This window comes from Sturnus vulgaris, chromosome 13 (genome assembly GCF_052056855.1).
Source record: "Sturnus vulgaris isolate bStuVul1 chromosome 13, bStuVul1.hap1, whole genome shotgun sequence".
Classification (NCBI taxonomy): domain Eukaryota; kingdom Metazoa; phylum Chordata; class Aves; order Passeriformes; family Sturnidae; genus Sturnus; species Sturnus vulgaris.
This window is the reverse complement of record NC_142255.1, coordinates 9,267,053-9,294,078: the sequence shown is the minus strand read 5'-3', so window position 1 is coordinate 9,294,078 and position 27,026 is coordinate 9,267,053. Positions and strand designations below refer to the sequence as shown.

General features: G+C 37.6%; 1 protein-coding gene across 2 annotated transcripts in view; it reads left to right on the top strand.

The window, feature by feature from the left end:
* The window catches only part of DMXL2 (Dmx like 2), a 47,803-nt gene extending 21,086 nt beyond the window's left edge, over positions 1-26,717 (top strand). Inside the window, exons 15-44 of one of the 2 annotated variants that reach the window (XM_014874109.2) lie at positions 170-287; positions 1,027-1,146; positions 1,600-1,827; positions 2,544-4,223; positions 4,516-4,626; positions 5,382-5,551; positions 6,111-6,208; positions 6,365-6,530; positions 7,492-7,756; positions 8,399-9,486; positions 10,568-10,759; positions 11,475-11,551; positions 11,835-11,965; positions 12,594-12,842; positions 14,408-14,589; positions 14,899-15,029; positions 15,521-15,606; positions 15,841-16,042; positions 17,249-17,366; positions 18,141-18,203; positions 18,596-18,682; positions 18,762-18,883; positions 19,520-19,658; positions 20,049-20,109; positions 20,186-20,313; positions 21,919-21,996; positions 22,588-22,679; positions 23,251-23,303; positions 23,927-24,144; positions 25,256-26,717. In XM_014874109.2, coding sequence (XP_014729595.1) covers positions 170-287; positions 1,027-1,146; positions 1,600-1,827; positions 2,544-4,223; positions 4,516-4,626; positions 5,382-5,551; positions 6,111-6,208; positions 6,365-6,530; positions 7,492-7,756; positions 8,399-9,486; positions 10,568-10,759; positions 11,475-11,551; positions 11,835-11,965; positions 12,594-12,842; positions 14,408-14,589; positions 14,899-15,029; positions 15,521-15,606; positions 15,841-16,042; positions 17,249-17,366; positions 18,141-18,203; positions 18,596-18,682; positions 18,762-18,883; positions 19,520-19,658; positions 20,049-20,109; positions 20,186-20,313; positions 21,919-21,996; positions 22,588-22,679; positions 23,251-23,303; positions 23,927-24,144; positions 25,256-25,465 — 6,663 coding nt within the window. In that variant the 3' untranslated portion in view covers positions 25,466-26,717. The remainder of the gene's footprint in view (positions 1-169; positions 288-1,026; positions 1,147-1,599; positions 1,828-2,543; positions 4,224-4,515; positions 4,627-5,381; positions 5,552-6,110; positions 6,209-6,364; positions 6,531-7,491; positions 7,757-8,398; positions 9,487-10,567; positions 10,760-11,474; positions 11,552-11,834; positions 11,966-12,593; positions 12,843-14,407; positions 14,590-14,898; positions 15,030-15,520; positions 15,607-15,840; positions 16,043-17,248; positions 17,367-18,140; positions 18,204-18,595; positions 18,683-18,761; positions 18,884-19,519; positions 19,659-20,048; positions 20,110-20,185; positions 20,314-21,918; positions 21,997-22,587; positions 22,680-23,250; positions 23,304-23,926; positions 24,145-25,255) is intronic. The other variant, XM_088172528.1, reaches the window with a different exon arrangement.
* The last annotated feature ends 309 nt before the right edge of the window (positions 26,718-27,026 follow it).

Below are 27,026 nucleotides of genomic sequence, written 5' to 3'. Positions count from 1 at the left end.
TGCTGTTCTTAATATGAAAGGAAAATATTCGGGTTTTCTGATGATAATTTTAATCTTTATAAAATAAAGTGTTCCTCAGTGGTAGCTAGATTGCACAGAGGAAATAATTGCATTAATACTAAATTTTGCTGTACTGTTGTGGAAGCATAACAATTGCTCAATGTTTCAGTGTGGCTCAAACACTCAATTGCTTCATGTCTTCCAAGAAGACTTCATTTTGGGATACAAACCACATAAGGAAGATGTGGAAGGGAAGGAAACTGAGATATTTTTCCAGCCATCACAAGGTATAGCATAAACTATAACTAAAATGAATTGGTACCAAAAAATGTTCTTCAGGAATACTAAAATCTAGTTGGCATGTGGTAATTTACTTTTAAATGACAATCTGTAAAATTCAGTGAAATGGCTGTTATATATTGCTCATGGGAATTTTTGCTAAATGGTGTTAAACAAAGACATTCTAATTGCTTAGAGTGAAACAACATATGACAAAGTACATTTTTCAAAGTGCTTATGTTGTATATCAAATGTGAACAGAAGCAAATTTTCTGCATCAATAGGTAGTTGCAGGTGATAATGTCAATATATCTGGCTTTCAAGTTAATACAATGGAAAGTCACTAGAGAGTTTCCTAGTAGACTTAGAACTTCAAAACTGAAAGGAAAAAAGCAGGCAGGTAGAAGAGTCTTTATACTCTAGCAAAATAGTTCAAACTGAATGGGAAGGGAAATATCTAATAAATTTGATTTGCCATTAATATTCAGATTGTAAGTCAGTATCTATTTTGTAATTCTTCTGTTGTCATGAGCAATCAAAATGTCAAAGCATACTACTAATGGTACTGTTTCAATATTTTGTTTTATAATCTAACAGTTTATTTCAAAGATGAAAATAGGATTTTTATTGTTAATAGGTTTTAGAGAATCTTTTGCTATGGAAAAATTCTTTAGGTTGAATATAAATTTCATTACCCTATATGAATATATATCTTTATATACTATGTATTTAATATGTAAATTACAGGGTATCGTCCACCACCTTTCTCAGAGAAGTTCTACCTGGTAGTAATTGAAAAAGATAGTAGTGGCTGTTCTGTTCTTCAAATGTGGCATCTTCATCTCAAATCTGTGCAAGCCTGTTTAGGTGAGTGAGTGATTGTCATTTTCTTAGAGCGAGACATTTCCATCATATTACTTAAGATAAAACAAGCTTGGGTGGTTTATTATAAAACAAATTGTGTCACCTTTGCCAAGCAGAAGCCTAAAAATCACGTGTCAGTGTAATAGAAGCAGTAAAATTCCTTACAAATATCGGTTGCATTCTATACTAATGACAATATAAAAATGTGCTGATGGGGTGAGTAATGTACTTAAGCAGTGGCTTCTTTATTTCAAACTATCAGTATTTCAGAATATTATGGATGTCTTAAATGAATAGTCACAGCATGCAATAAAACTGACACAGTCTGCACACATCATATAATTACTTTGTGTACAATTTGAGCTCTTGTAAAAACAAATTAATTTGATTATCAGATATTCATGCCTTGTCCTTCCAAGCAATTTTTTAACACTGCTGGCATGTTTTTTAATATAGCAAAACCAACTGAAGCATCCTCAGCAGATAATAAGCTTAGTGTACCTGAGCAGAAGACTGTGGATTCTTCTCCAGATGTATCACCTGGCATAAGTCCCATACCACGATCTTCATCAATTGCTAACCTTCAGACTGCTAGTAAACTCATTCTGAGCTCCAGACTTGTGTACAGCCAACCCCTGGATCTTCCTGTTGGTGTGGAAGTAGTAAGAGCAACTCCTTCAGCAGGTAACTTTAACCATTTTTTCTATACCGTTGGTCCACTGATTTATCTCCTAGTTTATGGAATTATATCTCCTCAGCCTGTAAGATTCTCAGATTCTGATTTACTGATGCAAGAAACACAGGACTGAAAAGGTGCTTTCAAATCATCATGCCCATGTCATGTTACTCTTCTGTAAATGTATCAAGTTCCCACAGGAAAGCTGTTCCTGAAACTTACTGCTCTAATAGTTGGAAACATAACTTTTAGTCTCAATCTATTAATGAATAATTTATACCCACTTGCTCATGGGTTAGCATTCCTGTGTTTGGTATATAGTGGAGTTTTTACATGATGCACTTACACCTTCTTCTCTTTGTCTTTCTGTCGCTCCTGTTGTTCTTTTTTCCCTTTCTCTCTTATGTTTCCTTTTGGTAGGCTATATGAGCCTAATCTTAACTTCCTTAATCTCATCTGATTAAGGTTGTGTATTCTTCTCATTGTTCTAAGAACCCTTCTCTGAATTAGTTCAGTTCCAGTTTATTTTCTTTGAATAGTAATGTTCAAGCTGCAAGACTGTTACCAGCTCTGATATTATTTGCCCTTGCCCAAATCCAAATTAAGAAAAGAACACTGGGTTGTAAAGTTCTCTAGCAGTAGGTAGACAGTGTTATGTCTGCCTTAATCATATAGATATTCTACTATCAATTACTAAAAGTAAATATGTTTCTTTTGACTTCAGGTCACTTGAGTTCCTCATCAATATACCCTGTCTGCCTCGCACCTTATTTGATAGTAACGTCCTGTTCAGACAACAGGGTGAGGTTCTGGAGATGCACTGTAGAGACAGACCTGAACAGCAGAACTGAAGAGAAGGAGATTTACCACTGGAGAAAATGGCCTTTGATGAACGATGAAGGGGAAGACAACAGCAGTACAGTGAGCATAGTAGGAAGGCCGGTTGCTGTTAGCTGTTCTTACACAGGACGTCTTGCAGTAGCATACAAACAACCCATACAGCATAATGGGTTTGTTTCCAAAGAATTTTCCATGCATGTTTGTATACTTGAATGTGAGTCTACTGGAGGATCAGAGTGGGTTTTGGAACAGACAATTCATCTGGATGATTTAGTTAAGGTTGGAAGTGTACTTGACTCGAGGGTCAGTGTGGATAGTAATTTATTTGTTTACAGTAAGTCAGATGCTTTTTTGAATAAAGACAAATACCTGGTGCCCAGTATCAAGCACTTGGTGCATTTGGACTGGGTTTCAAAAGAAGATGGTTCACATATACTGACTGTGGGAGTGGGTGCCAACATCTTCATGTATGGAAGGCTTTCAGGGATTGTAACAGATCAAACCAGCAGCAAAGAGGGAGTAGCTGTCATCACCCTGCCACTGGGAGGGAGCATAAAGCAAGGTGTGAAGTCAAAGTGGGTGTTGCTGAGGTCCATTGATTTGGTTTCATCCGTGGATGGCACTCCTTCCCTGCCTGTGTCTCTGTCCTGGGTGAGAGATGGAATACTGGTGGTGGGAATGGACTGTGAGATGCACGTTTATGCCCAGTGGAAACACGCAGTCAAGTTTGGCAATGGAGAAAGTGATGTTTTTACTTCTGAAGACTCAACAACACAAGATCCATTCAAAACTAGCGCAGCAGTGAAGAAGACCAGTGTAATTGATGGGGCAGGTATTGTGGATGATGTCTTTGGCACTCCAACTGTAATTCAGGATGGGGGCCTCTTTGAAGCTGCTCATGTTCTTTCACCTACTCTACCCCAGTATCATCCAACCCAGTTATTAGAACTGATGGACCTGGGTAAAGTTCGGCGAGCCAAAGCCATTCTGTCACATTTAGTTAAATGCATTGCAGGAGAAGTTGCAATAGTCAAAGACACAGAAGCTGGAGAAGGGACTGGTCCTAAACGCCATCTTTCTCGCACCATCAGTGTGAGTGGCAGTACTGCCAAGGATACCATTACTGCTGGGAAGGATGGTACCCGAGACTACACAGAGATAGACTCCATTCCCCCACTGCCGCTGTATGCACTGCTTGCTGCAGATCAGGATGCCACTTATGTTGCTGAAGAAACTTCTAAAATACCTCAGGGTTCTGAAGACCATGCCAAGAGAAAAGCAGAGGATCAGTACTCAGATTTGTTCCAGATTCAACCTGTTACAACCGAAGATTTTATAGATTTTGAGCCTGAAAAGAGGGAGAGTAAATCCAAAGTTATTAATCTGTCGCAGTATGGGCCAACTTACTTTGGCCGAGAACACGCCAGTGTCCTTTCAAGCCACCTGATGCATTCAAGTCTGCCAGGCCTCACTCGACTGGAGCAGATGTTCCTTGTAGCTTTGGCAGACACCGTGGCCACGACAAGCACTGAACTAGATGAGAACAGAGATAAGAATTACTCAGGTTAGTAACTGGCATATTATTGAGTTGACATTCTTGTTCTTCTTAGCAAAGGTAAACTTAGTCCTTGGGTGTTTTGGGATAACAGTTGAAAGCTGGCATCATGTATTCAGGTTAGATACAGTAGGAAAGAGAAACAGATGTATCTACTTGTAGTTGATACGTAATAAATAACTTGTAGTTCAGGTTCTCAGTAGCCTTAGAAACATACATTCCTCACACACTGTTATGATAACTTGTATATATGTCTACTGTAGTCAGCTGCATGTTCAAAAGTGTATTTTATGTGGCACAGGAAGAGATACCTTGGATGAATGTGGCCTCCGGTACCTGCTGGCCATGCGCTTGCACACCTGCCTGCTGACATCCCTGCCTCCCCTGTACCGTGTCCAGCTGCTGCACCAAGGTAACCCTCACAGGGAAGGATGGCTTCACTCACAGGGTCTGCTTACCTTTGATTTATAATGGCATCTTTCTATTATCTGTGTATTAATTTTCTATTTCATTAAGGCCATTATCTTGCAAAGGCTTGGTGTAGGCTTCCCTACATGGACTGTAAATAGCAGAAAAAGTATAGCTCTGGAGTAGAAGATTCTGGCCTATCCAGTTTGAGGCATGAATAAATTCCCCAAGCAGTTAAAACACGGATTGTATATGTAATTAATTGTTTCTGATGGAAGAATTAAGACATTTCCTTACATGAGCATGGGTTTATCTTAAAGAATATTTTATTCTTTTCATCACAGCAGGTTTGTTGTTTTTTTGGTTTTTTTTCTCAATCTGAGTAAATGCTGCTGTGAAATACTGAAAAGGAAAGAAGTTACCACCTAAAGAGCGGAGAGAGGTTTCTGGCTCAAAATGGTTCTGCTTCTGTGATAACAGAATATTTTTCCTTCAGTCCTTCAGCATATAATTCTTGTGTATTTATGAATGGGGTACTGGAAAGTGATGAAAGAAGTACAGATGAGAGGACATCCCTAAAAAGCAAAAAGATATTTCAGCTGTTCCTTTAACATTTCTACTTTCTTTTGAGGGAATCAGTGTCTCTCAGATGTACCCAGCTCTTGGGCTGGAGACCCCACTTTGTATCCCTGACATATTCCATTTGCTTATTAACAACTCCTAGTCTTCTGAATTGTATTGATTTATGATGTTGTTTAGGCCTGTCAACTTGCCATTTCGCATGGGCTTTCCATTCTGAGGCTGAGGAGGAGTTGATCAATATGATTCCTGCTATCCAGAAGGGAGACCCACAGTGGTCTGACCTGAGAGCTGTGGGCATTGGTTGGTGGGTCAGGAATATCAACACTCTCCGAAGGTGCATTGAGAAGGTACTTTTTCCTACTTACAGATTCTAGCTCCATGCTGTTAGATGTGCCTACTATACTAAATTTCCAATTCTTCTAATGTAAAAATACATTTTTAAATGTTACAGTTTAATCAAAGAATCCAGGAGCAAAAAAATTATCCTAGTACTCCAAATCAAACCCAATTACATTAGAGTTCTATATAAAACCCAGTGTTCATTCAAGGAATACTTGAATATTAGCTTAAGTATTTTTAAGTAATGGATTGCCAAAGGAATTTCACCTAATAGTACAAATTACTGTAACAATTTTAAAGAAAATATCTTTATTTGCACATTCCTAATGTCTCACTGTGCTTGAGAGGGGTTGCTATCTGCAATAGTGCTGTTTTTCTGACTCTTAAAAGTATTTACATTATAAAGCTCTGTTATATAGGAATAAAACACTCTCACAGAAATTACTTTGCTGCTTTGCAGACATAATACAGTCTACCTGGCCATCCTCTGTGACAAAAGACATAGGTTATTTAGCTAAAAGCAGCTTTTATATTTTCATTGCTAACAGTAGGCTTTGTTCACTACAGGTTGCAAAAGCTTCGTTCCAGAGGAACAATGATGCCTTAGATGCTGCACTTTTTTATCTTGCTATGAAGAAAAAGGCAGTGGTGTGGGGTCTGTTTAGGTGAGTTCTGCTAACTTTAAGTTTGATTCAATCTTAATTGAACCAGGAATGCAAGGCAGAACTCATTCAAGAGTTTAATTTCAAGTAATGTTATTCAAGTGATAGTATGCCAAGGTACATAATAAATAGCTCTATACATTGCATTTCTTTATACAGGTCCCAGCATGATGAAAAGATGACTGCCTTTTTCAGCCACAACTTCAATGAAGACCGATGGCGCAAAGCTGCTTTAAAAAATGCTTTTGCTTTGTTGGGAAAACAACGTTTTGAGCAGTCAGCTGCATTTTTCTTGCTAGCAGGTTCACTAAAAGATGCTATAGAGGTATCGGCTTTTGAGAAATTAAGTTTCAGTTTCTAATTAGACCTATGTGCTGCATCCTTACAAGCTCTTCTCTGATGAAGGTTTCACAAATTGTGGCAGGACAAATGGGATGGTATGTCCACACAGGACACCCTTGTGCCCTGTAGACATACCATTTACCTTCACACTACTGTGAAAAGCAGCTGGGAAGCTGATTTGAAGGCCAGAATAATTGTTCAGATATACCATTCCTCAGTGGAAGCACTCTTGGGGGTACCAGCTGTCACCTTTTGGCAAAACTTTGTTTGAACTGCACACTTAAGTTGTAGCACTCTGTTCAGCCCCCAGCTATTCTGCATGACCTATTGGTGCAACATTAGGAAAAAAAAAAAGAAGTCAAAAGTTCTCTTCTGAAGCAATTCTGGGATCCCTTTTTAGTGGAGTTATGATGCTGCTTGCCACAAGGGAGATGGGAGCTGTGAGAAGGATCATAAGCTAAGCAGTATCTCTCAGGAGAGTATGGGAGTTAGAGAACCTTTAGAATACCTGCCTATTTATTTACAGTATGTTTGTCTTCACTTGAGAATACATTTTCCTCAGAGATGTAATTCTGCATGAAATGGTGTGAAAAATATCTTACCAATGATGTAATAACATGATAGCTGGAGGGTGCAATTATTTCACTAGATAGAATAAAAATAGACATCTTTATCTTCTGCCATATTGTTTTTTAATACTATGTACTGCTCTGCATATTAAAATCTCTAAAATATAGAAAAATACATCTCTTTCCAAACAGAGAAAATGTTACTTGGATATATATAACTTAACACACTTTTGACCTGAAGATTAATTTATACTTCAAAGAACAGATAAGAGGAGAAAGAAAATATCTGTTCTGTAAATATATATTGCTATTCATTTTATTTTATAGAACTCCCTTTCCCTCATAAAACAACCCTTTCCCCACTGCTTATCATAGGTGTGCCTTGAGAAAATGGAAGACATCCAGTTGGCCATGGTCATTGCTCGTTTGTATGAATCAGAGTTTGAAACCTCTGTCACATACACCTCCATTCTCTATGAAAAGATTTTGGGTTGCCAGAAGGATGGAACTGGATTCAGCTGTACTAAGTTGCATTCTGATCCATTTCTGAGAAGTATTGCATACTGGATAATGAAAGATTACACACGAGCACTGGATACGTTATTGGAACAAACACCCAAAGATGATGATGAAAACCCAGGTAAGGGGAAAAAAATACTAATCTGATAGGGCAAACTTATTAAGAAAAAGAGTGGGAGAAATGCTTTAAAACAATATAAATATCTGTTTTCAATTCTTTCCAAGGGTTGTCTTCAACCCTCTAACACCAAACTTAGTTCCTGCTGTCATCTAAGTTCAGGAGAGCTGTCTTTGGCACTTCCATACACTACTTCTCTAGTAATGAATGCTGGTTGGTGTTTTTTCCAGTGGACTTAAATTCTTATTCTTGCTTCTGGAAATTAGCAGTATTGTAGCAGGATTTCCTATTCCATCTCTTCAAGACTAATGTTAAGTGATAGGTGGCTCCATAGGTTTCATATTCCCTATAGGAATTTCCTTGGAGAAATCTCTACCTGAATGATCATCTCAGCTGCCTTTTAGCTTATCTGAGTGCAATGTAACTGCGATGCAAATAATAGAATTTGTGTCTTCCTACTCATCCAGCTCATAGCCTTTATTCTTTTTGTGGGGAATAAGAAATTATTTAATTTTATTTTGGTAACTAGACCCAAAATTATCTTTGTGTGTTTTGATAAATATCAATGCAGGAAATAACTGCAAAACAGAATAACACCATCTAAAAGGCATTTTCAATAGATGTCATATCTGTTTAATTCCTCAGTTATCGTCAAATCCTGCAATCCTGTGGTGTTCAGTTTTTACAACTATCTCCGGACCCACCCTTTGCTCATCCGAAGATACTTCAGCTCACCAGAAGGAACTCTGGCCACCTTAGGTCTAAAAACTGAGAAAAGCTTTGTTGATAAAATTAATCTTATAGAAAGAAAATTATTCTTCACTACTGCAAATGCTCATTTTAAAGTGGGCTGCCCTGTACTAGCCCTTGAAGTCCTTTCCAAAATTCCAAAAATAAGAAAAAAGTCTACTGTAGCGGGAGAAAAAGATTCATCCAGTCCTTCAATCCAGACTGATGTTTCAGATTCCAAAACCCTACAGGATGGTGCTGGAAGTGGTGATATAGACTGGTCAAAACCCATTTCAGCTTCCTTTGCTTTGGAGAGCACTGTTGAATCTTCAGCACAATTTGACTGGAGTCAACCAGCAGTAAAATTTGATGATGAGCCCCTTACTCTTGATTGGGGTGAAGACAAAAATGGGTCAGATGAAGAAGACAAAGATGTTGGGATAATGATGAAAAAATCTGATTCTAAGAGTGAAGATGAGAGGACCTCAGACACCAGCATAGCTCAAACACCACATGGGGAAGTTTCTGAGGCAGGAGACACTGAGGTTGATGTTATTGCTGAGCAACTGAAGTTCAGAGCCTGTTTGAAAATCCTTATGACTGAACTGAGGACTTTGGCTACAGGTTATGAAGTGGATGGAGGAAAGCTCAGATTTCAGCTGTACAACTGGCTGGAGAAAGAGATTGCTGCTATGCATGAAATATGCAACCACGATGCAGGGGACAAAGACTACTATAAAACATATACCAAAGTAAATGGGGATCTGCTTGACCCCGAAGATATCATGGACAAGCCAGACATTGGCTCGTACGAGCGGCACCAGATCGAAAGGCGGAGGTTACAGGCAAAGCGAGAACATGCCGAGAGGCGCAAGTGGTGGCTGCAGAAGAACCAAGCTCTCCTCAGAGTTTTCCTCAGTTATTGTAGTCTTCATGGGGCACAAGGTGGAGGTTTAGCATCTGTAAGGATGGAGCTGAAGTTCTTGCTGCAGGAGTCTCAGCAGGTAAAGCAAATTCAGCTCTTTTCTATTGATGAATGTGTACAGTTCTAGACTGTCAGTTATGTCCAATGCATGAGTTTGTGCCTAGATAGATGCTGCTAATGTTCTGCAAGTCTAATGGTCATTATAAGTTTAATATTCTTGGAGAAAGGAGTTACTATTTAAATGTGCTGCTTTTCCTAATATGGATTATTTGGTTCTGAAGAATCTGCTATGTGAGTGACAATTAGGATCAGGCTATTTATGATTATGGAACCTAAACGTTGCTGTTTTATATTGTGGCTGCAATGTTGTATGTGTTACTATGACATAATTTTGATCACAATTTCTAGGTACCTATATAATCAATTGAATTCACAGTTACTGAAATAAAACAAAATCTCATTCCCAGACCTCTGCAGATCATGCAAAGGACCTACAAGGAACGGGGTCTTAGCTTCAAAGCTCAAAATATAAAGTCAGACAGGGTACTACTCCCTTTACGCTGTTATGGCACTTTCTACATTTTATACAAATGACTTATTTTACAGCAAATGTTAATTACTGTACTGAGCTGCAGCAGATAATCTGATACTGGGCAAGTCTTTTAATATGCTTTAGTCCTAGATTTCTCCTATTTCGAATAGGGGCAACAGACAGCTGTTTTGGTGGTACTTGACTTAGAATGTACATCAAAGAATTTTTACAAGTCCTATTTGTTTCCGCTTGAGAAACTCAGATGAGTACAAATTGGACTTTGTTACCAGACTCAGACCAGTGACTGTTGTATCAACTTGTGCTACTGCAAGTACATTTTTAGTTAGTGTTTCTTAACAGACAATCTTCACACTTCCTAATGAACTACATGAAAATACTCTTCCTGCATGAAATCAAAATGTGCTCCAGCAAAACTGGCTATCAGGTGTTAACCTTGTTATTATAGTAAATAATAACTCGCTTTTTACAGTAAAATCTTATCTGTACTGAGTAGACAGCAGTAGAATAGAATATATAACCTGGGAAATATATTTAAGATGTAAAATTATATCTATTTTTAATTTTTTTCGAGGCAATGATTTTAAATACAGTCTTTTCTTTTAAACAGGAAACTACTGTAAAGCAACTTCAGTCTCCACTTCCACTACCCACAACACTACCACTGCTTTCTGCAAGCATAGCATCCACAAAAACTGTGATAGCTAATCCTGTGCTCTACTTAAACAACCACATCCATGATATACTTTACACTATTGTGCAGATGAAATCGCCACCACATCCTAATATTGAAGATGTCAAGGTAATTCATAGCTTTAATCTAAGGCCTAATGTTTGGTGAAATGGAAAGATAGTAGGAACAGACAGGAATGAGCACAGGGTGAGTTAAAAAGTGCTTTTTTAACAGTTAAGCAGTACAAGTTTCTTCACATTGTGGATTTCATTGAACTTTCCAAGAAATCCTTGCATTTCCTCTTTTTAAGAGCTGGACTGTTTTTGTTGCATTGTGAGGCAGAACCAGGTGTTTTGTTACTCCTGGAGACTAATGGAATTTATATGCACATAACAGGTAAAAAAAGAGATTTTAGATAAAACTATTAGATAAAACACAAACTTTTTGTATTTTATGTATATTGAGTAGCTATTACTACATTGAACTGTAGTGTTACATTGTACAACTTCCAGGAACCATACCATCAAATTCATTGTCATAACAGGACATGCTTAATCATGCTTCAGTATGCTCATTTACTGGGGCTGTTCTGTATTAGAATCAAGTTAATTATCTTGACATAATATTAGAAGGTGTTGACTGCCATCAAGTTATCTTGAACAAACAGTTGTGATTTTCTAAGCAGTGTACTGTAAACATGAAGTAACATTCAGTTACTATTTCTTGCACCTAGTTTAAAACTAGGACAGTCCTGCAGAACACATTTCCAATACCCTTTAGAAAGAAATTTATTTCACTCACCTTTTATATATAACATATAGCTTATTGATTCTCTTTATTTTAGGTGTACACACTTCATTCTTTAGCAGCTTCACTTTCTGCATCCATTTATCAAGCACTATGTGACAGCCACAGCTACAGGTAAAGAGGGAAGTTTTCATACAGTCCTACATTTGCAGTATACTTTGTGCATCCTAAATGGAAATTCTTCTGCATGTGACATGAAAAGGAGTTAAATGTTTGTTTATGGGTAAAGATACTTGTACACATTTAAACATCGCTAACTTTGATATGCCAAATCGATTTTACACAGAAAAAATAACATCAACCATTCAGTTTTTTCAATAAACAGTAGCAAAATAATGATGTCATTCTCACTTGGGACACTCACTTTCTTATCAGAAAAAAATTTATTTGTATGCAGCAGTCAAACAGAAGCAAATCAGTTTACTGGGATGGTTTATCAAGGACTGCTTTTGAGTGATCGACGCAGACTGAGGACAGAAAGCATTGAAGAGCATGCAACTCCAAACTCATCTCCTGCTCAGTGGCCTGGTGAGACTAAAATAAGGTTACTTTTAGCTCCAATTGGCAGAATTATTTCACTGTCCTGTTTGAGGGATAAGATAGTGGATAATCAATGACAAATGTTTCTAACTTAGTTCTCAAAATAGTAACAGCCTTTCCCTTTTTCAAGTATCAAAACAAATAAAAATAAACTTTTTACGTGGCAAACATCTTGCTTGAAGAAGAGACCATGATCTTTAGGATAAACTTAATGACAATTTGTCACTGCAAAATGTTTTCCTGCTTAACCCCCTAGCAATGCTACCTCTGTTGTCTCCACAGTACTGTCCTACGTTTATGCTGTACTTGGTTGAGCTGTGAAAGCAGCTAATTCTGATGTACGAGCATGAACTGTGGAAATGGTGCATCAATTTCATAGACACACTGAACTGCCCATAGTATTTGCAGAGAAGTGCAATGCAAAAGTCCCAGACGCAAGAAGGCTTTTTATAATTTTGATCTTTATGATTTTAAAAAAACTGTTAATAGTATGTTTCATCTCAGTAAAGGCATCATGTGGCTGCTAGTGTTTACCATAAAGTGTAGAGGTAAAACATTTTCTTTTTGTCCATTTGTCCTCCTACTCATTTAATCCCAGAATTTTTCCTCTTTGCAGGTGTGAGTTCACTTATCAACCTGTTAAGTTCAGCTCAGGATGAAGACCAGCCAAAGCTGAACATCCTGCTGTGTGAAGCTGTTGTAGCCGTGTACCTGAGTCTCCTGATCCACGCCCTGGCCACCAACTCGTGTAACGAGCTGTTCCGGCTGGCAGCACACCCGCTCAACAGCCGCATGTGGGCTGCTGTCTTTGGAGGGGGCGTGAAGCTGCTCGTGAAACCCCGCAGGCAGTCTGAAAACATCCCAGGTACTGCTCTCCAAAGGCCTCTTGAGTGGTGTACATTTTATACCTCTTACTAACCCAGCAGGAGAACCGACCTTCCTTTTCAAGGCCAAAGCAGAATTTAGGACACTACTGGCAAGAAAACAGTTACATTAACTAAAAAGCTGAAACAAGTAATAACCGTGCAGTTGTCCTTTGTAATAATGTCCAGCACGTTTTGAATTTGCCATTATAGTAATAACAGTACTATTAGGTGCTTACTTATAACATTTTTCATTAGTTTTAGGGAAAAAAATACCCAGGTGATATAAATCAGTGTTAATACCTATGGGTTTTTGTACGGGAGATGAGTGTAATTTAATGATTGCAGTAACTGGGAAACAATACTTCTGAAATCAGTTTCTATTGCAAGGTAGGATTTCACCTAGCACAAGAGCACAGAGAAAAAATATCAGCTTCATCTGGCAGAAGAACAGCTCATGTATACATAAGCTCCAGCTAAACCCAGGATTTTTACAAAGACAGATGAGCAAGTGTTAATATGCTGCATGAGGAAAAGCAAAAGTGGAGATTGAATTCAGACTCTAATGATAAAGACAGATACAGCATTTGTGATAAACTTCAGCAATACCAAAAATCACATCACACAGACTTTAAAATCACCAATAGGCTTGAAACTTATGCAAACATTAGACATTACCTCTCCAGAATATAAAACCAAACAGTAATAAGGCACTGCACCATCATAAGTATGCACAACAGGTATTTGTCATTCATGGAATAAGTTAAACTCATTTAGGGCAGTTATTTTCATAAAGTGATAGTATGAATAACTTCTGTAAGTCGTGTTCATTTGAGATGTATTCTGTTTTCCTTTAACCTTCAAGCTGCTACAACTTCTGATGTTTCAGAGGATGGTAATGAAGGTTTGTAAAGACTTGCAGTGTAGATGAGTGTTGGTAGTGGCTTTTTTTTTACAAACAGAATAGTTTTTAAATACCTAGCTCCCTTGTAATAAAGTAAGTGTGATCTTCAACATTGCTTGGCTAGTAACACTTTGAAAAACAAATTCCACATTAATATTTTGTTTACTATTAAGGCATTTTGAATCATAACACTTCAAAGTAGACTTCAGCTGTCAAAAAGCCTGTTTTTCTATTCAAATTTTCTTTCCTACCCTAAGAATTCCTTGGTTTATATTTGAGTAACTGCTAATTGTGCAACATAACTGTTTAGTCATATTTTACATATTACTTTATTTCTCAACAAAGTTTCTGAGTTTCTTTATTTCTTTCTTGAGAAATTTTTCAGCTAAAAGACTTTTTAAAAGCTGCATCTCCTAAGAACCTAATCCAGTATGTAAATGTAAAATATATTTTTATCGTATATGCAATGTCTAAATGCCACAGTTATTGAATTTATCATAATGAATTTTTTTTGTGATTACACTTACTTTATTTAGGTTGGCGTTAATTATAAATCAGTAGAAATTAATACCAATAACAGTGGTGTTAGTTGCTTCAGTTATAATATACAGATATTTTAAAGATGCAATACTAATGTCAGCTTTTTTAATTACCTGAATTTAGCACCTCCTCTTCCATCAGAAGAAATGGACAAACACCGCCGCCGGTTTAACATGAGAATGCTGGTACCAGGAAGACCAGTAAAAGACAGCAATGTCCCACCACCTGTACCTGCAGAAAGACCCTCTTACAAAGAAAAGTTTATTCCTCCAGAACTCAGCATGTGGGACTATTTTATGGCAAAGGTAATTGAAAATTCCATTAAGTTTTAAAGGACAAAAATAAAGTGAAAATTTTGAGCACTCTTAGTAGATGGCAGAATATTATCCTCATAATAAAAGATAAAGAGCTTACAAGTCTATTACTTCACTTTCAAAAACTGCCTCTTGCCAATAATAGTGATTAATACTTTCCCCATTGCTAGTTACTTATATTTTTAGGGACATTGTCTTATAGGTTAAATTGCTGTCATTTAAACTCTGTGAGAGTCATAAGTGAAGTCAAAGAAGAGATGAGAATATTGTTTTTATACAGACTTCTGCTTTGCATTGCAGCCCTTTCTCCCTTTATCAGACAGTGGTGTTATATACGATTCTGATGAAAGCATTCACAGTGATGAGGAAGAGGATGACGCTTTCCTCTCTGATGTGCAGATCCAGGAACACACAGATGCCAATTCTTACAGGTCAGCAGAAATTGTCACTATTTTAGAATAATTATCCCATATTCTTACCTTTGCTTCCAAATTTTTAAAAAAATACTGATCTTCTGCACCATCCAGTGTAAGTAAAGCAATTTTGGTACTGTGGGCAGACTTGTCTATGGCAATGGGATTACAGAAGTTACACATTCTTGTCACAATAACAGTTCCCCATTTACCTGCCAGAAAAAAGGGATTAGGAAGTTAAAGTGCGGTTTGCAGCTTCTTGGGGAGGGGAAAACAACTGAGAAGCACCCATTTTCATTTTTAAGACTCAAATAAGGTGCCACAATGCCATCTCTAGAATAATGATTTAGACTGCTGATTCAAGCACGTCGTTTTTGAATGAGGTGCAGGTTAAACAGACCCTTTCTACAATCTTTTTCTGACCTGTGTATTTGCTTGAAGAAGAAAAATACTCTGTAGATAACTCTTAATGTTTTTTTAACATGACTAAATCTATTCTTTTTATACAGCTGGGCTCTTCTGCATCTGACAATGGTAAAATTGGTCCTGCACAACATTAAGAACTTCTTTCCCATTGCTGGTCTGGAATTTACCGGTATGCTAAATCCTGCTTTGCTTTTCATTTTTCTGTAAATGTGGCTTTCTGTCAGACTTCACGTTTTAATTCTAACTTTAAAATTCCAATAATTAAATACCTTATTTATTACAATTTCCAATATGTACATTTCCTATCAAGATTTTTTTTGGATGGTTAGTTATTATGGGGGTGTTATACTCACTGTAACAATTTATTTTCTCTGAGCCTTACTTTATTAATATTTCTGTTTAGACCTCCCTGTAACATCTCCATTGGGCATTGCTGTAATAAAAAATTTAGAACACTGGGAACAAATTCTTCAAGATAGAATGGACCAGTTTGAAGGCCCACCTCCAAACTACATCAATACTTACCCCAGTGACATTGGTGTAGGGGCAGGACCAGCTCTTCTCCGCAATAAAGCAATGATAGAACCTGAAAACACACCATTCAAGTAAGTATTTTTTTTCCTAGCAAAAACACATTCTTCGATCACAGAAATTCTAAAGAGCATTTCCTCATGTTAAACAGCCAAAGGTTGTCTAGCTCTTTGGTCTAGTAGCCAGTGTTCTACAGAAACCATTTTCCCACATCCCTTTGTCCATTCTTACACAGTTGCCTGTCTCCTGCAGCAGACTTTACTCACTCTGCTGCACTTTTCACAGCTGCCACAAAAAAGGGAAATGAGGAAAGAGTAGAGGTTGTAGGAATCAAGGGCAGTGGCTGCTGCTGCTGAGAACACCCTATTCAAGCTGCTTTACTATTCCTTCCATAGCAGTTGTCTCTCACCCTATCCCAGCTACAGAACAGTTATATAATACATGCAGATGTCTGGGGGAGGAGAAGTTGTACTAAGGTCCTTTTAAGGCTAATCCTCTTGTGTTTAGACAGTGTCATGCCTGGAGGTGTCTGTAAATGCAGATAGTGAACTGTGTTTTTGACTCAAAAATAGCTTGCTTTTCTCCATATATTAAACTACAACTAAGTCAACAGTGCAAAATGAGTCAGCAGTGCCCTGGCAGCCAGGAGGGCCAAGCGTGTCCTGGGGGGCACCAGGACCATCATGGCCAGCCTGGCAAGGGAGGGGATGGTCCTGCTCTGCTCTGGACTGCTCTGGGGTGGCCTCACCTCCAGTGCTGGGGCAGTTTTGGGTGCCACAACATAATAAGGATAAGAAACTATTAGAGAGTGCCCAAAGGAGGGCAGTGAGGGTGGTGAAGGGTCTGGAGGTGAAGCCATGTGAGGAGCAGCTGAGGGCACTTGGTCTGTTCAGAGGAGGAGACTGAGGGGAGACCTCAGTGCAGGTACAGCTTCCTCCTGAGAGGAAGAGGAGGGGCAGGCACTGAGCTCTGCTCTCTGGTGACAGTGACAGGACACAGGGGAAGACCCTGAAGCTGTGCCAGTGGAGGTTTAGGTGTGTAATTAGAAAAAGGTTCTTTCTAAAGGTTCTAACCACCTTTCACCCAGACGGTGGTTGGGCACTGGAACAGGCTCCCTGGGGAAGTGGGAACATCACCATCAGCAAAGTTCCACAAGTGTTTGGTCAACACTCTCAGGCACACAGTGGAATTCTTAGGCTTGAGTTGGACTTCAGTGATCCTTGTGGGTCCCTTCCAACTCAGGATACTCTGTATTTCTTTCCTTCTTCTGCTTTATCCAGATCAAAGGATTACTCAGCTCTTCCAGCAAAAAGGCTCTGGCATTTTCTTGTGAAGCAAGAACTTCTTCAGGAGACTTTTATAAGATATATATTCACAAAGAAAAGAAAGCAGAGTGAGGTAAACAAAGGATGTAACTTTTTTTAAAAAAACAAAGCTCAATTATAACTGTTCCTCAGTCTCCTTAGTATTTAATTTTTCTTCCCATTTTTCATTGACATTTCACTTTCTCTCATTTAACAATGTTTGGATTTTTTTCAAAATCAACATGATGGTCATGTTGTTGATTGGGTATCAACAGAACCAAATATTTTTAAACAAGACATATCTCAGCTTTATGTATTTGAATACTATCCTAATAAACAGAACATTTGCAATAACAGTAATAAGCAAAGAAATTTGAATATTCTCCTTTTTGGTGTGAAAAGAAATTTAAATGTGCTATTCATTTGTGTATATGTATATATGCATGAGTAATATATACATATAAAAGTAATATTATATAGTAATATATAATATGGGGCTTTAAAAATTGTACCGGTTACAACTGCTATGTTCTAACTGAAAATTTAAGCCAACACATAAATAGCATGGGAAATAAGTATATGATTTAATATCTTTTAAAATTCCTGTAAGTATGGAGTTTGTGTGTGTATTACTCCTCCATTTATTTACTATATCATACATTTTGTGTTCATCTAGGAGGCATTACATTTTAAGTGAGTTTGTTTAGATTCCTGTCTTAGTTTCTGTGCCTTTTATAAAAAGTTAAAAATACATTTGTCACCATTTACTGACAGAGTGGCCTTTAAAATCTAGTTTGGAATGTTTCATTCTTTTTTTATATTTGTTTGTGCATGTGTTTTGTGTTTGTGACTGTGTGATGTTATGTAGTCTGTAGAAGATCGTGTGGAGCAGGTCAAACAAAACTGCGTAGCAGAAGATCACAAAAACAAGGTAGTATCCCTTCTCCCAAACCTCTAGCACATTCTTAAAAGTTCTGTGGAACTGGCTTTTCTTTTCTAATGTGACTAACAGAAGCTGTGTGTTCTGTGTAGTCTGTGTGACAGGCTTTTAATCCATGAACTAACTTCGGATGTTCTGATAATTGGGATGAGTGAACACCTTGTAAATAGTGTTGCACACACAACTTCGTGTTTCTTACACAAATATCACTTTTGGCTTATAGAACACCAAAGAGTATGAGAAGTCTAAAGTTTAGCTACTGAAACAATGCTAAGGCCACTGAACTTTTCTTGCATGAATTTTGTATAAATCTTTACACTCTGAATGTACCACTACAAAGTGGATTTTCATGCTAATTGAAGTTTTTTATGAATGTTTTGTAGGTTGAAGCAGATCTTGGATACCCTGGAGGAAAAGCAAAAATCATTCACAAAGAATCAGATATGATAATGGCCTTTGCAGTCAACAAGGTAAGCCTCAAATACTACAAAAAATGTAATAAAAGGTCTTAATTATAGTTAGTATAAATTTTGTATTTGTGCTGCATAGGCAAACAGCAATGAAATTGTTTTGGCATCTACACATGATGTTCAAGAACTTGATATTTCAGCTCTGCTGGCTGCTCAGTCATTTATATGGATTGGGGAAGAATATGACCGAGAGTCTAAAAGGTAGGATTGTTTCTTTGTGGTTGTATTAATAAGAGTATTGATTTTCTGTGAGGCTGTGTCTATATCACCTATGTAAGCACAAATGGAGCATACAAAAAACGTTAATTACTCTTCTTCAGTAGGTTTCAGGTTGCTTTGCAAGTGAGGGAAAGCAAGAGAATAATTACTGTTTTAGGCATGCATGCACTGTACAGTGAAGTAAAACCCATGTGGTGCATAAGATAATGAAGGGGGTGCAGTTCCCTTGCATCAGTGCAGTGTGGAGGGCAGCAGTGGTAGCTGATGCTGGTTGTTCCTGTCCTCTCCATTCCTGTGATGAGAAGTGTGAGTGCATCAGCTGCAGCTAGCACTCCTCTGTACCAACTCCCTGCACACTGCACTCACAGGTCAGGAATAGCCCAACAATATTGTTCTCAAGGGAGTTTATGTTCTTATATTGGGATCATCTCTTGAGATTAAACATGGATAGATTTGGTGCATGTGGAAGGCATTTGTACTGCATAAGCACAGGAATTATCAATTTATAGTCTCATTATTGTCACTTCCTCTACCCACTGCCATTAGGCTCTTTAGAAATAAGCAAAGATCATTAGGAGCAAAGAAGCATTTGTTTAAAGCAGAGCTGTTCTTTTACAGTTCTGATGACGTTGACTTCCGTGGTTCTACCACAACACTGGCTCCTTCAACTGCACCATCGTTTGGAGTGAGTCAGATCCAGCCATCTCCATCCATGCCCTGGCTAGGCTCTGGGCAAACCAGCACAGGAGCTGGTGTGGTGAGTACTTCTGTGTGTGCAGCTCAGGAGAGCAGGCTGTTTATTGTCTCTTATTTAGTAGAGAGACCTAGTGTGCATTAGTCATCATACTGTCAATCCAGTATTGACATAAAAGGCCAACAGTGACCAAGACCTGGCCAAAAAAAAGGCCAAACTAAGCATTTTCTTGTATACTGAGGCACAGAATTATTGTGATACAGAAAATAATGGGTCAATCTGGGTGGTTTTCTTTCTTATGGGAACTTTGATATAGGACCATTCAAATAATGTTAGATTAATAGATGTTTTTTAACTAGGGGACTTTCACCATGTAATAGTATAAACAAAATTGAATACTGTGTTTATGTCCTTTTTCAAATTTATTTTAATTTTTCTTTGTTTCGTATAAAGCTGATTAAAAGAAATCTGAATAACGTCAAGAGAATGGCTTCACATCCAGTCCATCAGTATTGTAAGTGAATCACTAGTATGGAATTGATAATTTTCTACAAAATACTGAACTATTAATGATCATCTTTTAATCTTAGATCTTACAGGAGCACAAGATGGAAGTGTCCGAATGTTTGAGTGGACAAGGCCACAGCAGCTGGTGTGCTTCCAGCAGGCTGGGAATGCCAGGGTGACAAGGATGTATTTCAATGCCCAGGGAAATAAGGTAAGTACATGTAGGGTTTTCCAGGGGTTGGAGTTTTTATTCATAAGGAAACGTTTGCTTGTGCTGTGACCTCTAAAGCAGTTTTAACTTTTGCTGCTGCTGAACTGTTAGGATGCCCTAGAACAATGATATTGTGTCATGTATTTTGGCTGCATGTGGGAGCTTTGTAATAAATCCTGACCCTTATTCTCCTTTCTCTTCTCTCAGCTCCACACTGCTGCCCCACGTCCTATTTGCACATTTTCACACTATTTGTTCTCCCTCTTCAGAAATCTGTGTTCCCGTGGTGGTAACCTTTTTAAATTAAATATTTTTTTTTAAACTACAGAGATTCCTTATTTTATAGATGCATACTTTTATCAGTAATAGAATAATTGGGGCTGGAAAAGACCCTCAAGATCATTAAGTCCAGCTGTCAATCAGTACAGGCACAGGTCTTCAAGAAATGCCTCCCACTTTGCATTCTGGCCAAGATAAAGTTTTCACAGAATGCATTACCCTAGAAGAACCAGGAAGAGAGGGATAATTCAGCCCATGAGTTGAAAGCTGTGAGTGTAGGGTGGAGAGCAGAAAGAGTGCAAAAAGACATGCTTTGGCCAGAAGTGACTCCATGAGGGAGATGAGATGCAGAAAGAAGAGTGGAGAAAGAAAGAAAGAAACTGGGAGGCATACCCACCTCTTCAGTTTTTCATGTTGTCCATTCTATTATTTTAACAGGTTTTGTCTGCATTTTTACTGACAAAGTATTTAACTTCATTATAGTTAAAAGCTATAAAAATTTAATTAAAGGTGTTTGGGTATGACTGTACATAGCTATAAAACAGCAAAGGTGAAATAACTGGAAATATAAAGTATCTCTCAGCATATCTATTTTCAGGTGGCATAGAATGTCATTTAAACTTATTTTAAAAATATGTTTTGATTGTGCTTTGAGATATTGCAATCTTACCATTCTGTAGGAATCAATCTTAGGCCAGAAATTAAGACATACTTCTTGTTGCTGTGCTTCACATGAAGGTCATTCAGGCAGGACTCGTGAAACTCAACTAAAAAGAGAAAATATAAAAAATATTTATAAATATTTATAAAATTATTTTGTAAAATACTTACAGAACATACTGCGTAGAATATACAGTATTAAATGTTTTTAATAAATTTTGATTAATAAATATAGTTCAGTCATTTTACCATTCATGACTACAGTCTTTCCATAATTGTTCTTATCATACTTTTATGGCATGCTGTCATGCGTCTTAATTTTTTAAGCATTTTCAAGTAGAGTCATAGAGTAATGATGCCTTTGTTAGCTGTAGCATCTCACATTAGGATTTGAAAGACAGGCTTCCACACTTTCTCCATTTCCAGAAAAGAATTGAGTATGCAGGAGAGCATTAATCATTAGATAATTATTAAACAATCGGCACTGAAGCCACTTGGCTTCTAAACTAGTTTTTTTTTGACCTGATGATCATTGTTACTGATCCTCAATTTGCAGGCAAAGGTTTGGTGGTTCAGGTGGGTTTTTCCTTGAAGTCAGCAATTTACTGTCATGAAGTATCCAGTAACCACCATGTCATGCTAATAAATGCAGTTTGTTCCTTGCAGTGTGGTGTTGCTGATGGTGAAGGTTTTCTAAGTATTTGGCAAGTAAACCAAACCACCTCAAATCCTAAGCCCTACCTGGTAAGTAAACAGAATGTTTTTATTTTTATTATTATTGTAGAGGAAAGCAAAGTCTTTGAAACTTGGGACAGGCCCAGAGTGTATGATTTTAATGAGACATATTTGACTTTGCTGCTTTTTAATTGGCACACTTCATCAAAACAACTGCAGAGTTTCAATGTTACATCATTGGAAAACCAATTACACAATAACCATAAACTACAGTGTCATTACAAATACTCCTTCAACATTACCCTTGTTTAAATTAAAAATCAGAGCCACAACTAATGACTTTATAACCCCAAAACTTAGTAAAAATACACTCTCCAATACATTTTACTGTTCCTTAACATGAAGACCATGCTTAATTTAAAACTCAGGCTGTTGTCCATACACTATACTGTGGATTTGTTCTTTGCCATTTATTGTCACATCTTTTCATTTTATACTGGATTTTAATCCATTGTTCCATTCTCAGTTACAAACTGTCAGTTTTTAAGCTTTGTTTCAAAGACTCTGTGTTTTGCTATCACTGACATCAGACTGATAGTACTTTTGATGCAAATAACAACTGGTAAGATTGCACTTTCCTGTTTGTTTTGTTTTTAATAGAGTTGGCAGTGCCACAGTAAAACCACAAGTGACTTTGCATTTATAACCTCTTCAAGTCTAGTTGCTACATCGGGACAATCCAATGATAACAGGTGCGTTTAAAGAAACTGAAGAATTTCAAAACTACTTATTCATCTCCCTTAACTTGCTAAGCTCTTGGGCATTAAGATGTGGCTGACATTTTAAGGTTCATTGTTCTAAGTTTTGTTATAGCTTGAAGTTGCTGGATAATTTCTTTGACTATCATTTCTTCAGTTGCTTGTTTCCAAGTTTAATTTGTGTGAGGAGTAGTCAATAGCTAAACAGTTTTTTCAAGTTGTATTCCAAATGTAACTACTTTGACATGATGCTGTTGCTCGGGAGTAGAAATTTGTTCAGCAACGCAGGATAATCTTTTTCTCTGAAAAGAATAACTCCTATAATTATTTGACACAACCTTTGATCAGTACACATTTTAAGGGTAGAAGATATAGTTCCACTAAAAAGCATAAAAGAGCAAAGAAAAGAATTAAGACTCTTAGTTCTTTACAAATGCTCTTCAATGACTACAGAGTGTTCAGTTCTGCCTTCTAGACTGACATAAAATGTGAACAGTTTTGGAGTCATGTCACCCCGTGAATCACTTGGCATTGGCCATAATGATTTTGGTTTTTTCTCTCTCAGAAATGTGTGCCTCTGGGACACGTTGGTTTCATCTGGTAACAGTCTTATACATGGTAAGTACTGTGGTGAAAATTAAACCTCTTACTTCTTACTGACTAAGGAAATACAGCTTGTGTGTGCATTTGGGGCAAGGGGAAAACCTTATACTGGGGAGCAGGTCTAAATTTGTGTTGCACACTAATGCATGCACCAGACTGCTTCTGCATGTTCTCTAGCATGATGTTAATCTGCTCGGTATGGAAAAGCATGAAGAAAGACCATCATAGAATGTTTGGGGTTGGAAGGGACCTTAAAAATCATCTCTTTCCACTCCCCTTGCCATGGGCAGGGACACCTTTCACTAGACCAGGTTGCTCAAAATCAGCTATACTTTTTTAAAATCAGGAATTTACGTGAACTTCATATGGTGCATTTTATATTTTCTCAAATTTTAAATTCAGGTATGAGCCTGTATTCTAAAGTAACTTAGACTGCATATCATGCTTTCTTGTGCATTAGATCTAAGTATCTCTTACAAGAGCACTAAGCTGTCAGATGATAAGACATTACCCATATGAAGGAATGTGTCTGCAAAGTTAGAAAATATTCAGGTAGCAGTTTATGGAAGAAATGCATTTAAGATTAAGAGCTACTTACAGTTTCAAATCTATTAAATTCTGATATCCTTCTTCTTCAGCCTTCACTTGTCATGACCATGGTGCCACAGTACTTCAGTATGCACCCAAGCATCAACTGCTCATTTCTGGAGGTAGGAAGGGATATATCTGCATCTTTGACATCAGACAGAGGCAAACCCTTTTCACCTTCCAAGCACACGAGTCAGCTGTTAAGGCCCTGGCACTGGATCCTTCCGAGGACTATTTTGTTACAGGCTCGGCTGAAGGAAACATGAAGGTAAGGGATGGAGGAGCTGGGTTCTGGAGGAGGGTGTTTGGCTGAAGTAGTGTATTGTCACATGTAAACAGCCAGATAAATGCAGTAACAAAACAAAAACCTACACCTGATGTACAGCCTGCTTGCTTTACATTTATAATGTAATCTGAAATATACTGGTAGACTTCTAAAGCAAGTAGGTTTTGTCCTCCACTAAAGAATAGTCCTTTTAAGATTGTGAGACTGATTTTAAGTGGATAAAGCAAAGTGCTCAGTTCTGAAATCTTACCTTTCTTTTTCTCTCACTTAAAATGTTCTGACTTTACTGTTGGACGTTCTTTGTAACACAGGGGGCGCTCAGCAACTTCAACATTGCATAAAGTTTCTGTATCACCAAGTTCTATTTTTTTCTCCTGATGCTGTAGCCCCTGACAGCTACTGAGAGGTCAGAGTAGCAAGAAACAAACAAACACCAACATGAAAAAAAAAACACACCCCAAAACAAAAACAAACAAACAAAACAAAACAAAAAAGCCAAACAGAAATACAGTCCCTGTTTTAAGGAGCATTTTACCTGAATACTAAAGGAAGGAAATACAACATGGTAAAGAGAAGGTGAATACAGTTTCTTTCCTTTTAGCTGGAGGACTGCTTAAGAGGGGCTTTCATGGCCTGGCCTTGATGAGGCTCCTGCTACATAGGACATAACAGGCAGCTGTGCTTCCTACTCTGCATGCTTATTAATTGTGCAGCTTACTCTCTGCAGCATTCCATAGCAGGAAAGCATTTCCAGCTGCTGCAAAGCTTACAGTAGTCATCTTGGAGGAAAATGCAACTTGTCCATTTCTGCAGCTTTCACAGGGGGAAGCTGGGAGGAGGACTCTGATCAGGTAACACAGGGAAGCTTCACCCTACCAATATTCAGCTGGTCCACACTAAGGCAGCCTTACACTGCATCAGGAGCCTCTCAAGACTCTTGGACTTGTAGTAATTGTTGCAATGAGGCAACAAAATCTATCCTTTATCTTTACTGAATTTAAAAGAGTTTAGAACAGCCAGGAATCTGAAACCAAACGGGGGGAAAATACAAATCCTTTAATATTAATCTCCTTTTGTCATTCTTTTGATACAGGTCTGGAGACTGACTGGCTACAACTTAATTCATTCATTTAAAAACGAACATGCTAAGCAATCCCTTTTCAGAAATATTGGTGCTGGTGTCACCCAGATTGAGACTGTGCAAGGCAATCGTATCTTCTCCTGTGGAGCAGATGGCACACTGAAAATGAGGGTTCTTCCCAATGCTTTCAGTGTACCTTCAGGCATTTTTGACATTCTGTAGTGTTCTGTGAGCGAATCCTGGTTTATGTTATGTCCCTATAAGTAGCTAAAACCACAGTGATATGCACTGTGGAAAGAAAACATTGTGTTTCCTTTCAAAGCAATTACTGCAGCATTAAGTCTTAAGGGGAGAAAACCAACACTTTTACAGCAGGTATATTTTGAATATGCCCATAAGGATCACTGGGGTGGAAATGCATGTACTGGATTGTAAAAGCAAGGAATGTAACCCAGTATTGTTGTCGTGGGGGGGTTATTGCTCAGTAACCCACAAGCTGCATTCATGAGTGTTGTAAAGACCCTGACACTTGTCAGTCACTTCGCGAGCACTGTGGCTCTACAAGTCAGGAAGCATTTCTGACGTGATTCTGATTATTTTTATTCCAGTTTTTCCCACTAAATGAAGCATGTCTACAACTTCTCATTGTAAAATAGTTTAGTTTTAATTAAGGGTACTCAGTGTATTTGATTTCTGCAGAAAGTGTAATGGATGCAAACGCCGTGGAACATGTGCAATCAAGGACGTACTGTGAGAGATGTATCATTTTATGCTGAGATTTTTTTCCCAGTTAGTATTATTGCACAGTTGATACTGTAACTTGCACATCAGTACATTTTTAAATGCAATGGGGTTTAATTTGCACAGTATTTTTCTTTCTTTCTGAGCTATGTTTTCTATTGGACACCTGCCTTTACTTTAGGAATGTATTGTAAGCACTAAATGTTTGTAGTGAAGACATCCAGCATTCTAGTCAGCTTTTAGTTTTGAAAATCATTTGTCCAGAAAATACTTCATTAAATGAAGCTGTTAAGAGAATACCAATGGAACATATAATGCCACATTTCAGATGAATGTCAGGCTTTATGTGGCCAGCTAGTAAATAGTGGATAAAACTGGTGATTAAATTATTACCAGAGTATATTGTATAAACTATGCAGAGTTCAATATTGTTTGCTTGTAATATAACTAGCTACTGTTGTCAGATGTATTTTTCTGTTGTAAACAAAAAACATGTTCTTCAAGGACTGGAATGGATGTCTGTGTATTTAAATGTTAACAAACTGTCTTATTCCTCCAATGAAATTTTGATGTCTGTGCTGTATTGTAAGATATACTAGACTAAAAAGCACCTTTCTCCAAAGGTGATTTTAAATTGAAGCTTGTGAAATAGAAGTATGAAAAGAAGGAAGGGTAAATGTCACTGTTTAGTTTTCTCTTTGTAAGTTAAATAAATTACTTTTATTTCATGGAACAGCCCATTCTAGAACTCTTCCTTATATTTAAACAGATTTATCTAAATCTCCAGTACATTGACTGGATACTTCTTGAGGTAGCTTTAACTTGACCTCAGACTGTACTGATATAAAAAAGATTAGCTGTTTACATTTTCTTTACAGCTGTTCTTGAGAAGTACAAGGTTAACAAAATTATGTTCCACAGCTGCAAGAAGAAGAGAAAAGATGTAGAATTTCCTGGCCTTCCTCCTCCAAGAGGTTGATCCAAGTGTTTCAACAATGTTATGCAGAAGTTTACCATGCTTTGAGATAGATACATTTTCTAG